Genomic DNA, 12,155 nt, shown 5'->3' with positions numbered 1-12,155 from the left:
TGTTGACCAGAAAGACAGGCAAAACAGCCAATGTCACAGGTTCCTTTGACATTGGGCCCAATTTGCAATTCACGGCACCGACAGACACCTATAATGAGACCACTAGTCCAGTGGGCAGTCAGCAACGGAAGTTTTACAATTGGGAAGGCGAGCAGTACATGGGGGTGAGGGCGACTAGCCGAGCCTTTACGATCGTGACCATGGATCAAGTGGTATGGATGAGATTGTACATGGGCTTCGAATGGCAGATCAACAACCTGAATGCTTCCTTTGAAAAGATTGTGGGGACCCGTAAACGCACCGTCATGGTCTATTCGGATCTGGTGGAATCCACGGTGGTGGGCAGTGGCAAGTTTCCCTTGTTGCGGGAAGTGCAATTGTTGAGAACCGGCGATGGGGAAAGCACCGCGGAACCCCTGCACCATCAATGGATCAAAGTGCGAGGACAACAATTGGATATTTTGGAAGTGAAATTGCCAGTACCAGTGGACCCCTGGCCATCTTACCCCCAGGCAAAACCTTGGTGACCATCGGTCTCAAACAGCTATAAAAAGCCACTCGCGCCACGCGAGGGACCCAAAAGCACCTTCGACGTGACACCGACAAAATGCGCGGAGGCAGTTTAACGCGGTACCACACGCCCGTGCTCACCCCGCAAGACGGGAAAGGGTTAGCCGAAGACTTGATCAAACTGGCGGGACCCATGGTCCTGCAGCAAGCCCAAGCGGGACTACGAGATATTCAACGAGGCAAGAGTGCCGCGGACACGTGGGCGGATCGACAGGGGCAACTCACCCGCGGCTTAAAACGAAAAGCCCCTGCCATGGCCTGGGCAGGCGGCAAACACCAAGCCAAAAAAACCTATAAAAGAGCGACTCAACGCATACGGGACATCTTTGGACGTTGAAAACAAGATGGTACGTGTGGGTGGTTTTCTCAAAACGCAAAATCGCATTCGACGGCAACGCGCCCGTGGACGGTTCATCTCGCCGTACCAAGTCGGGGGCACGATCTTTGGCAAGTCGACGACGGCGCGCTATCCCTTGATGCATACCTCCTCTCGCCTGACGGACCCCCTCACCATGGAGAAGAGAATGGTTCGATATCCGCGCCAGATGAAAGGGGGGGATCTCAGAAAGGTGTTATGGGCCAACCAAGCCAAAGCCAGGAGGCAACGGATGAAAGGGGGCAACGTCTTCCGCCAGTTAAAAAAACGCATCCAAATTGATTTTCCTCATCGCCCTTTTCCCTCCGCCCATCCCATACATGATTGGTACAGACTGCGAAAAGGTATAAAAAGAGGACGACGTTGAACCCAGGGACAGACCGCATCATGTCGCTCCAACTGTTTGACGTGCCCGATGTGGATTATCGGTACGAAGCCTCTCGGGAGGTGGAGTTTCAACCCGCCTTGACGGGGATCCAACCCATCACGTTCTCCATCCCGGGCTCTGACGATTATTACGACACCAATTCTCTCCGATTCAAAGTCAAAGTCCGTCTAACCAATCCAGCCGCTGGGTATACTGGCTTGGATGAGGGGCTGCTCATCTCGGATGGCAACGAATCGAGACATGTGTACTGCGTCAACAATTTTGGACACACCATCTTTCGAGATATCACCCTGAGCATGAATGGGGTCCTCATGACGGAACAGAGCAACACCTACCATTACAGAGCCTACCTAGAAACCCTCCTGAACTACAATCGAGAAGAAGGGGCCACCAAGTTAGCCCCGCAAGGATGGGTCAATCAGCTGAATGTGGTGAATGTCATGGGAGCCACCGCCGCCAATTCGGATGTCCCTACCAATGCCAATTGGAGTGGGAATGCAGAATTGCGTACCTTGACGAGCCGATTACTGACTGAGCATTGGCACACCTTCCTCATCCGTCCCCATTTGGCACCCCTCAAGACAGGCAAATTGTTGGTCCCCAATATCCAGATGGACATAGAACTCTTCCTCAACCCCAACACTGTCTACTTGCTAGGTACCCCCAACAAAGGCACCTTGGTGGCCAAGAAATTTCCAGCCATTCACCCAGAAGACATCAAAGTCACATTGTTGATGAGAAAAGTGACCTTGAATGCCAGTGTCTATGTGAGACTGCAGAAAGAAAGACAGCTGGGCAAACAGATTGCCCGCTACCCCGTGGTGCGGAGCGAAATCCGTACCTTTTCCTTTGATGGACGCACCACCCAGTGGGAACAAGACAATGTGTTTGTGGGTCGATTTCCTGACCGAGTGATGGTCGGGTTATTGCATTCAGATGCCTTCAATGGAAACCTACAACGCTACCCCTTTGCTTTTGAAAAGTTTGGGGTCACCCAAATACGTCAGACCTTGAATGGAGAAGAATACCCTTACAGAACCCTGCAATTGACAGGAGATCAAGCCTATGAAGATCTACTGGGGTACGATCGATTTCTACAAGCCATGGGTGCCTACAATGAAGATAAGATTCCCCTCCTGCTGCCTGGAGATTGGGGACAAGGCAAGAACTGCACGTTGTTCCTGTTCAACAATGTACCCAGTGGAAAAGCCGATGATCCTCAGTATCGCAACCCCCGTCAATCGGGCAATGTGCGACTGATCATTGATTTTGCTGCTGCAGTGGGACACAACATCACCGTGTTGGTCTGGAGCGAGTATGAAAACATGTATGAGATCAATCACATGGGAGGTATAAAGTACAACATCAACGGCTGAGAGAGTGTCAGAAGACAGAAGACACCGGGCATGGAGTTTGTGGTGCTCAGTGATAGAGTGTTGCGCACGTTGGCCCTAGAAGATCCCACGTTGCGACGCGTGTTTCATGGTGTGTACCCCGCCGACCAGTTACCCCGTTCACCCCCCAAGAGTATCCGTCAAGCTTACATTGTCAACACGGATCCGGCGGGAGAACCGGGACAACATTGGTTGGGTCTGTGGACGGAACAGAACAAGTGCGAGATCTTTGACAGTTATGGGCTGCCCCTGCACGTGTACACCCACCCCGACCTGCACCAATGGTGGAGTCAATGGAAGCACCTGATCCGCAGTGACCAGACCTTGCAAGCCCTGGATAGTCAGACCTGTGGCCATTATGCGTTATTTTTCCTGAAAGCCCGTGCCCAAGGCCAGTCCTATCAAGACTTTTTGGGACAATGGAGTTGCGACAATTTAGTGTTGAATGATCAGAAAGTGGCCGATCGCTTGAAACGGGTGATTAAACAAGAAGTCCAAGATGAAGTCGATGCCCGCCCAGAGGGAGGGCAAAAGAATGTGAGCCGCCAGGCCTTTATGCTTTGTAATCCTTGTGAGTGTTAAGAAATAAAAAAACACCATAAAACGAGAGGTGTTGTGTTTGAGGGGTCATTTGCACTCTCATCATGATTACGCGAGGGGATGTCCAGCGGGTGATTGACGCTTTCCTATTAGAAGAAACCTTGTATTGGTGGTCCCACCCCATTGAACGGGTGAACACCGTCCAAGGGGTAGATGCTTGGGATGGGTACCATTGGCTCATAGCCCGCCAACTGGCGCAAGACCAAGATTGGGTGTCCCTCAAACAGTACATGGACACTATGCAAGAAACGCATTTAAGAGAGACGATGGAACACCTGATTCAGTTCGAATCGCCACGCCTCTACCGCGAGTATTGGACAGCATGCCCAGTCACAGACGACGACGACGGCAGCGCCCTTCCTCCCGACGACCCCGCTTTCGTCAAAACGGACGTGGCATCATGAGCGTGTTGGCCAAAGCGGCCAAAATCGGCTATAAATTGGGACGAAGCAAACGGTATAAACGCATGGGTGCGAAAGGAGCCACGGGTCATTATCGACGACTGCCTCGACCGTGGGAAGGATGATTCGACAGCCCAGTAGTGTGATTATCGCGGGTCCGTCGGGCAGTGGCAAGAGCGAGTTAGTGGAACAATGGTTACGGGACCTCAACGTGTTTCAAATCAAACCCAAGAAGATCGTCTATGCGTACGACCGATGGCAACCCCGGTTTGAGCGTATGCAAAAAAAGGAGGGAATTCAGTTTCATCGCGGGTTACCGGACCCCCGTCATTTAACCCAATGGTTTGGTCGGACGCGTGGTGGCGTGCTGGTCTTGGACGATTTGATGGAAGAAGGGGGACAGGACAAACGCGTGTTGGATTTGTTCACCAAAGATTCCCATCATCGCAACATCACCGTCTTGTATTTGACGCAAGATTTATTCCCGCCGGGTAAATTTGCCAAGACCATTAATCGCAACGCGCATTACATTGTGGCCTTCAAGAACCCTCGGGATCAAACGGGCATACGCACTATTTTACTGCAAGCCTTTCCCGACCAATGGCGTCAAGTCTTGCGCCTATTTAAACGCATCACGTCCCGTCCCTTTGGCTATTTGATGTTGGATGTGCACCCGGCCTCGGATGATCGGTACCGCCTGTGGAGTCATTTAACGCGCCGAGAAGGCAAGGCGCAAGTCCATACCCTGCCCGTGGATGTCCCTGCCGTTCGAAAACGAACTGCAACGAGAACTCGCCCGGGTCCGTCGACAAAGAGAAGGCGGACAACATATTGACTTGTCGGTCCGCATGGACACACCGACTTTCTCGCCCGCCGGGGTGGGGTCCCCGACCTCGCCCTCGGTACTTCGGGACCTTAGTACCATGACGGACATGGTGGCTGAATTGACCCAACCCGTGGATCGAGCCCAATTGGATCAAGAAATTGAGGATTTTAATTTGACCTACCCGGTCAATGTGGACGATGCCCTGAATGCCTTTACCTTACCCCCCGTGGCAGGTACAGGCACCACTACCACCACCACGGCACCGCCCCCACCACCACCCACGATCACCACGGCTCCCACCACGACAGCCACCCAAACCCGTCCCACCACGTCCACCCGCACACGTCCTACGGCCACTACCACCACTGCCTCCAGACGACCCAGACCACGCCCAGTCACCACCGCTACGACCACCACGGCTCCCTCCCGCCCCTCCACGTCCCGACGTAGTGCTGGAGCCGGCACCAGGACCACCACGTCCACGGTGACGACCCCGACGGGCCGTCCCACCGTGGCCGCCAAACAACCGCGACGACGTCCCCGTGTGCCCTCTCCACCGTCCCCCGGTTCCTCCCCTCCGTCGGAGGACGAGGATGAAGATGATGATGATGACGATCGACGGCGAGGCTTAAGGCGACGGTTGGATTTGCTGAACGAAGATGCACAAGAACGGGCTCGAGGGAGACGCATTCGCAATATCACGCATACCAATACGGTGACCACCGTGTATGAAGAGGGAGGGCGACCGTCCGTGCGCCGCACCTCGACGCGAACGTCCAGCCCAAGTCCACCCCCTGTACCACCCCGCCGAGGTCGTGGCCGTGGCCGTGGCCGAGCCCGTGGACGGGGTCGACGCCCGTGAAGCTATAAAACCAGGAACCTGCCTTCGACTGTCCCCAAAACCATGTGTGGTCAATGTCGAAGTGGGATGGCCCCTCGACGCAAACGCAAACGCACCACGACCCGACGTCGCCGATCCCCCGCCAAACGACGACGAAGGGGTCAAGTAGGGGGTGTCGGGCCCGGCCTGCCTCTTGGGATTCTCAAAGCTGGCTATGGGATCACTAAAGCCATTGGGGATCATCAAACCAAACGTGCTATTGCCATTGGCGAAAAACGCCGACGAGAAGTGGCATCTGGCAAACGAAAACGCTATGCGGGGGAATCATTTAATTGTTCCATTATGTGAAAAAAAAGTATAAAAGACAAGAGGTGTTGGACAGACTAGGGATTCATCATGCCTTGTGGTAGACGACGCCGACAGCAACGAGGGGGTATTCTCCCGCTCCTCCTCCCTGCCGTGGCGGCCGCTGTCCTCTTGAAAAAAAAGAAAAAGAAAAAAGTGGGCAAGATCAGTGCCAAGCAACAGGCCTTTCTTCAACGACGGGTTCAGCGGATGTTAGGTCGAACCGGTTGGGGCGGGTTCAAAACATTGAGAAAGCTATAAAAAGACACGTTGGGTAGGGACCCAGACATTATTGGAGGATGGTCCGTGGACCCAATGGACGCCGACACCGTTATGTCCCCCGAAAACGACGCCGTCGACGTGGTTTGCAACGCGGAGGTAGGCTACCGCTGTTGGCAATGGCTCTCTCGCCTTTGTGGCTCCGAAAATACAAACCCAGGGTCCGTGTTCGTCGACCGGAGTAGACCCCCTCGCAAGGCCATCACGTTGACGTTAGAGTGGACGGAGGAGATCGAGGCCGCGTTGTGTCAGCGATGTCGACGTCATATGCAACGGCATTATCATGGGGAACTATGTCGCCAGTGTGGGGCCCAATTTACCATAAATAGAGCGGGGTCGTGGCAATTTCTGAACCTTCAGCATGGCGTGGCGCATGGAACGTCAAGCCCCGTTCTTGAAAAGTGTCTTACAAGAAGCCAATCAACATAAACGACAAGAATTGTTACGGATGGCCAATGCGGATCAGATCAATGCCATCAGTGAATTAGTGATGAACACGCTCCGTGGCACGGTGCCCCGTTCTCGACAGACCATCACGTTGCTCAAACCTCATGCCCAGAGTTTACGCGCGATGGCCAAACCCGCGCATTCAGTGAAACGACGGCGCGCCATCATGATGGCTCAAACCGGCGGTGCCCTCTGGCCGGAACTCTACCGATGTTATAAACGTTGCATGCGCTAAAGGAGACACGTCAGTTGCACCATGGAACCCGAGATGGTGAGCACCACGGTGGACAACGCCCCAGCTTTTTTGCAATTAAAAGAAAAGTATAAACAAGAATTGGTGGAAGACACTCGCTTGAGTAAAGCCGCGGATTTGGCGGCCAGACAACATGTGCTCCTGACCAGTGAGGTTCCGGATGCCTGGAAACGGCCTCAACTCAAAGCCGTGAGCCGTCAGTTACGCCATTGGACCAAAAAAGTGCGCCAACCCTTTGGAGCGCCCGCGGGGGGTGTGCGCGCTGCAGGGGCTACGACGCCCGGTGAGGATGATGATTTTGAGGCGGGGCCGATGCAAGCGTGGTTCACGCAATTGGTGAAGGCCACCCAGGGTATAAAACAAGGCTCCACGCCGACAGGGCCCAGAAAACCACCTGTCCCGCCTAAACCGAACATCACCCCCAGTGCTAAAAAGAAACTCAAGTTTACGCCTCAAGTGAGTAGTGCTGAGTTGGCCCACGAGTTGCCTTTTTCAGACAGGCCCGGTACAGCACCCTGGGAAACCCCTAAAGAACGAGTGGACTCCATCAAGAAAGCGGTTGCGCGTGATATTCGCAAACGCACGACAGATTCTGCCAAAAAGAAAGCCGCCAGTATCGCCAAAAAGAAAGCCGCTGGGTTCGCCAAGAAAGCCTTGGATTGGAAATCGTGGAAAACCCCGTGATGGGTCGGAGACGTCGTGTGACAGCTACTTCCCGTGCCCGATCGAGGCGACGCCAACGACGATCGCAACGTGGGGGCAAATTATTTGATGTGCAAAACCTCCTCAACAAGACGGGGATTGAATTTCATTGGCCCGGTTATCAGTATATGGGTCCTGGCACTCATTTGAAAAAACGGTTGGCCCGTGGGGATCCCGGCATCAACCGGTTAGACAGGATTGCGAAAGTACATGACATGGATTATGACAAAGCCAAGACCTTGAAAGATAAATGGGTGGCGGATCGCAAGATGATTGCCAAGATTGATCAACTCCCTGGTAGTAAAACCCTGACGGAGCGTATTGTGAGACGCATTATGAAAACCAAACTGAGATTGGGCATGTAATTTAATAGAACATAGTTATCACACAATGGAAATGATTTAAACACATGGTTTAATAAAACTCACATTTTGTTCTTACAAGTATTGTTGTAACTGTTGTAAGGCGTTGGAACGAGTCGATTGGACAGGGTCCTCGTCAAACTCGGAGTCGGACCAGTCTAACGGCCACCACGGGAGGGGAAAGGGACGTTCCAAATGTTCGGCCAAGCGTTGGTTTTGTGTGGTCTCCATCCGCTTCCGATATTTTTCTTTCTGTAACGCTCTCCACCCCTCTTCCCCCAAGGCTTGTTGTTTTTCGGCCCGGAGTTGTCGCCGCCGTTCGTTCAATCGGTGTTTGTAGGCCTCGTACGTCCCCTCCTCTTTCATTTTGGCCATCCAGTTTTTCTGGGCTTGGGCGTTTCTCTTTTTGACTTCACTCCGTTTTTCCTCCGACATGGCATAATAGCGTTTCATTCCATACTCTAGTTTTTTGGCTTTAAAGGCCTCGTACTCCCCTTTGGCTTTCAAGTTTGCCATGTGTTGGTGGTAACGTCGACGATGGAGGGCCTTTACTTTTTCGATCCCGTTCACGGATGCATACTGACGTTTCCGATACAGTTTTTGGTTCCGTTTGTTGAGCTCGGGGTCCCGCTTTTTTCGGTGCGATGCTGGCGTATCCATACTTTAATTCCAGTAAACGGGAAGAACACACGTCCGCCAACGCTCGCAACTTTCGGAAGGGGCTCTCGGTTCTCTGTCGAGCCTGGGCACGTCGGTCCCGTTGCTGTTGTACAATCTGCTCGCGGTGTTTGTGGTAGTAATCTCGGTTCAATAGACGCACATAGGCCGCGTTTTTGGTGCGATACCGCAGACAGGCCAGTCGGTTGAGTTCTCGGGCTCGTGTTTCCTGTTCGGGGGTCGGTGCTGGTTTAGCTGGTTTAGGTGGTTTCACCTTTTTCTGAGCCGCTCGCTTTTCTCGTTTCTGCTGTAACAATCGCTCTTTGTTTTTCACATACCACGCGTGTTTCAACTGTTTCGCCTTCTCGGGATTTTTGTTGGGCATTCTCAAACGCAACTGACGTCTGTTCTGATGGACAGACTTTATCTAAGGTTCCATCGGCCAATCACCGATCTCGGTCCAGGCCTAGAGGCGATGGAAGGAGTCTGTACCCATGGGGGGGACCCCCCTCAATCTTCTTCTGGTCGATCAAACCCCCTCACCTGACTCTCACCTGAGCTGGGTCCACCAATCCCAGCGCAGGCGAGATCACGTGAGACGGTCTATAAAAGTCCACGTCCAGCGCGGGAAAATTCAAATGGTTTGTCGCTGTCATGGCAGAGGCGTATCCATTCAGTGATGATGACGAAGGGGATGCTCTATTGGATCGCGCCTATGATCGGTGGGAACAGTTGGGAGGGGCTGTCGCCCGTGGCCCTCTTTTTCAATTCAGTTTGCAACCTATCGGTCGACGACGCCGCTGGCGTGATGTAGTGGAGCGGGCGCAATTCAATGCGCAATTACGACAATTGCGGGATCCTGTCGCTGGGGATAATATTGGGTTGGCTTTGACTGAAGCACTCCATCAAGCTATTGAAACAGAACTGGGCCGTGAGCAGCGACCTGCCCACCATTTTGTGAATTTTGCTATTACAGCGCATGAGTTCACGCATGCTTATCAAACCGCCAATTTTACCGTGGGGGAGTTTTTACAACGCACCGCCCGTTTGGATGAGATGTTGGCCACGTTAGCAGGCAAGTTGAACAGCAATGAAGCCTTCAACCCCGATCACGGGTTCCAAGTGGATGTGGTGTTTGTGTCTATGCCCGGCCCAGGAACAGGCCATTCTAAAAAACGCAATGCCGGACGTCTATGCCTGGATCGAGAGAACAAGAAAAAGAAATGCATTATTACTATTCGAAACAGAGATGCCCTATGCTGTGCTCGCGCGATTGTCACCATGCGAGCCCACTGCCATAAAGATCAAGGCGTGGATGGGTTTCGCGACTGGGAGAATCTCAAACGGGGGCTTCCTGTGCAGCAACGTCAAGCCCAAGCCCTCCATCAACAAGCGGGGGTGGCTGAGGGTCCCTGTGGTTTACCCGAGCTGCGTCAATTTCAGCAAGCCTTGGGGTCTCAGTATCAACTCTTGGTGATGACCCGGATGAAACCGTTTTTTCTCATCTTTAAAGGCCCTGACGCGCCTCATCCAATCCGTTTACTCAAATCCAACGATCATTTTGATGGTTGTACGTCTTTTCCTGCCTTTGTGAACCGCTCCTATTATTGTGTGGACTGTGAACGAGGGTTCAACACCAACGATCGGGCCCATCACACTTGTCAAGGGAAACGCTGCAAAGCGTGTGGTCGATTTGACTGTCCTGATTATGTGCGTGGCACTCGCCCTACAGAGTATTGCCCCTTCTGTCATCGCAAGTTTTATGGTGAGCAGTGTAAACGTCATCATGTGGACAGTCGGCAATGTCAATCCATTAAAACCTGTCTCAAGTGCCAGGCCCAGTACACTGTCGTCCCTAACCAACGCCATCAGTGTGGGTACGCCAAATGTCCTGTGTGTCACGAATGGGTACCCATCCAATACCATAAGTGTTACATTCAACCCGTGGTTGAGAATGAGGAAGAGACTGAACCCACAGAGGAGGGGGGAGGTAGCATGGTGGCGCCACCCCCTCCCCTGTTTGTTTACGCCGATTTTGAAGCCATGCAGAATGCGGAAGGTGTGTTTGTGGCCAATTTGTTATGTTATTCGTCTAGTGAAGAAACGACCATTCATGTGTTGGACGGAGAGGACTGTGCCCTCCAATTTTTGCGCGATTTGGATGATCTTACAGACCTCCCAGACAGCGAGAGTGAGCGGGAGATTCTCGTGGTGTTTCACAACTTGAAAGGGTTTGATGGCATGTTCATTTTGCATGAATTGTACCAGCAACAACGCGAGGTGGTGGATCAATTGACCGTGGGTGCTAAAGTGTTGTCCTTCAGGAGTGGACCCCTCAAATTCATTGACTCGTTGTGTTTCCTACCTATGCCGCTGGCCTCGTTTCCCAGCACCTTCAATTTGACCGAATTGAAGAAGGGCTTCTTTCCGCATTTGTTCAATACCCCGGATCATCAACAGTATGTGGGCCGCATCCCCGATTTGGAATTTTACGATCCTGAGGGCATGATGGTCAAAAAGAAAGACGAACTGACGCGTTGGCATGCCGACCAAGTCCGTCGTAATGTGCGTTTTGATTTCCAGCAAGACATGATCGAGTATTGCAAATCAGATGTGGCTCTCTTGAAAGCGGGGTGTGAAGCCTTTCAACAAGAATTTGAACGGCAGGCTGGTTTCAATCCCATGGCCAAATGTATCACCATCGCCAGTGCCTGCAATCTCTATTGGCGCAAGCACCATTTGACCCCCGATACTATTGCCGTCGAACCGCTCCAGGGGTGGCGAGGCGCCCAAGTCAATCAATCCCTCAAGGCCCTACAATGGTTGTACTACCAAGAACACCTTATTCCTAAAGAGGGGGCTAGTGCCGATCGCATTCGTCATGTCCGGAATGGGGGTGAGCAGTTTGTCCGGACCCTTGTGAGCAGTTATTTCGTCGATGGCTATGATCCTCTGACCCGCACTGTTTACGAATTTCATGGGTGTCTCTACCATGGTTGTCCCACTTGTTATCCCAGTAGAGACGCCAAACATTATGCCACACCAGATCGAAGCGTGGAGGAACTCTATCAGGCCACGCTCTCCAAACGCATGGCTCTGCTCCGAGCAGGTTACACGGTGATCGAAATGTGGGAGTGTGAGTGGGACAAGTTGGTGGTCACGGATGAAGCTGTCCAACGTTTCTTGACGTCATTTGATTTGGTGGCACCCTTGGAACCCCGTGATGCTTTTTTTGGGGGTCGCACTGGTGCGGTGGCGTTGCATGCCGTGGCTGGGGAGAATGAAGAGATACGTTATGTGGATGTGACCTCCCTGTACCCATGGGTGAATAAGAACTGCCCTTACCCTATCGGTCATCCCAAGATCATCACCCAACCTGTCGACCAGTCCCTGGCGTCCTATTTTGGTGTGGCTACGGTGGATATTCTGCCTCCCGCTGGTCTATTCCACCCGGTCTTGCCTGTACGCTGTGGCCAAAATCTCACCTTTCCTCTCTTCCGCGCCTGTGTCCAGACAGAGCAAGCCCAGCCCATGTTGACCCGAACCCAGTATTGCCCTCATTCGGATGCGGATCGTACACTACGTGGGACCTGGTGTACGCCCGAATTGGTCAAAGCCGTGGAAAAGGGGTACACCCTGATCAAGATCCATGAAGTCTGGCATTTTCCCCCCGAGCAACGCCAAACGGGTCTTTTCGCTGAGTACGTGAACACT

The 12,155-nt window shown here is 52.8% G+C and overlaps 2 protein-coding genes across 2 annotated transcripts; both read left to right on the top strand.

Moving 5' to 3' along the window:
* The first annotated feature begins 1,333 nt into the window (after positions 1-1,333).
* On the top strand, positions 1,334-2,710 carry LOC140950876 (uncharacterized protein F54H12.2-like). The gene is made up of 2 exons (XM_073400094.1): positions 1,334-1,991; positions 2,079-2,710. Exons 1-2 carry the CDS (start codon positions 1,334-1,336, stop codon positions 2,708-2,710), a joined length of 1,290 nt encoding a protein of 429 aa, XP_073256195.1.
* A 1,140-nt stretch (positions 2,711-3,850) lies between these two features.
* Positions 3,851-4,564, top strand: LOC140950874 (uncharacterized). The gene has a single exon (XM_073400092.1). The coding sequence runs from the start codon at positions 3,851-3,853 to the stop codon at positions 4,562-4,564; it is 714 nt and encodes a 237-aa protein (XP_073256193.1).
* The last annotated feature ends 7,591 nt before the right edge of the window (positions 4,565-12,155 follow it).

The sequence above is a fragment of the Porites lutea genome, chromosome 10 (genome assembly GCF_958299795.1).
Source record: "Porites lutea chromosome 10, jaPorLute2.1, whole genome shotgun sequence".
NCBI lineage: Eukaryota > Metazoa > Cnidaria > Anthozoa > Scleractinia > Poritidae > Porites > Porites lutea.
The sequence above is the reverse complement of the archived record's forward strand: the minus strand, read 5'-3'. Positions and strand labels throughout refer to the sequence as shown.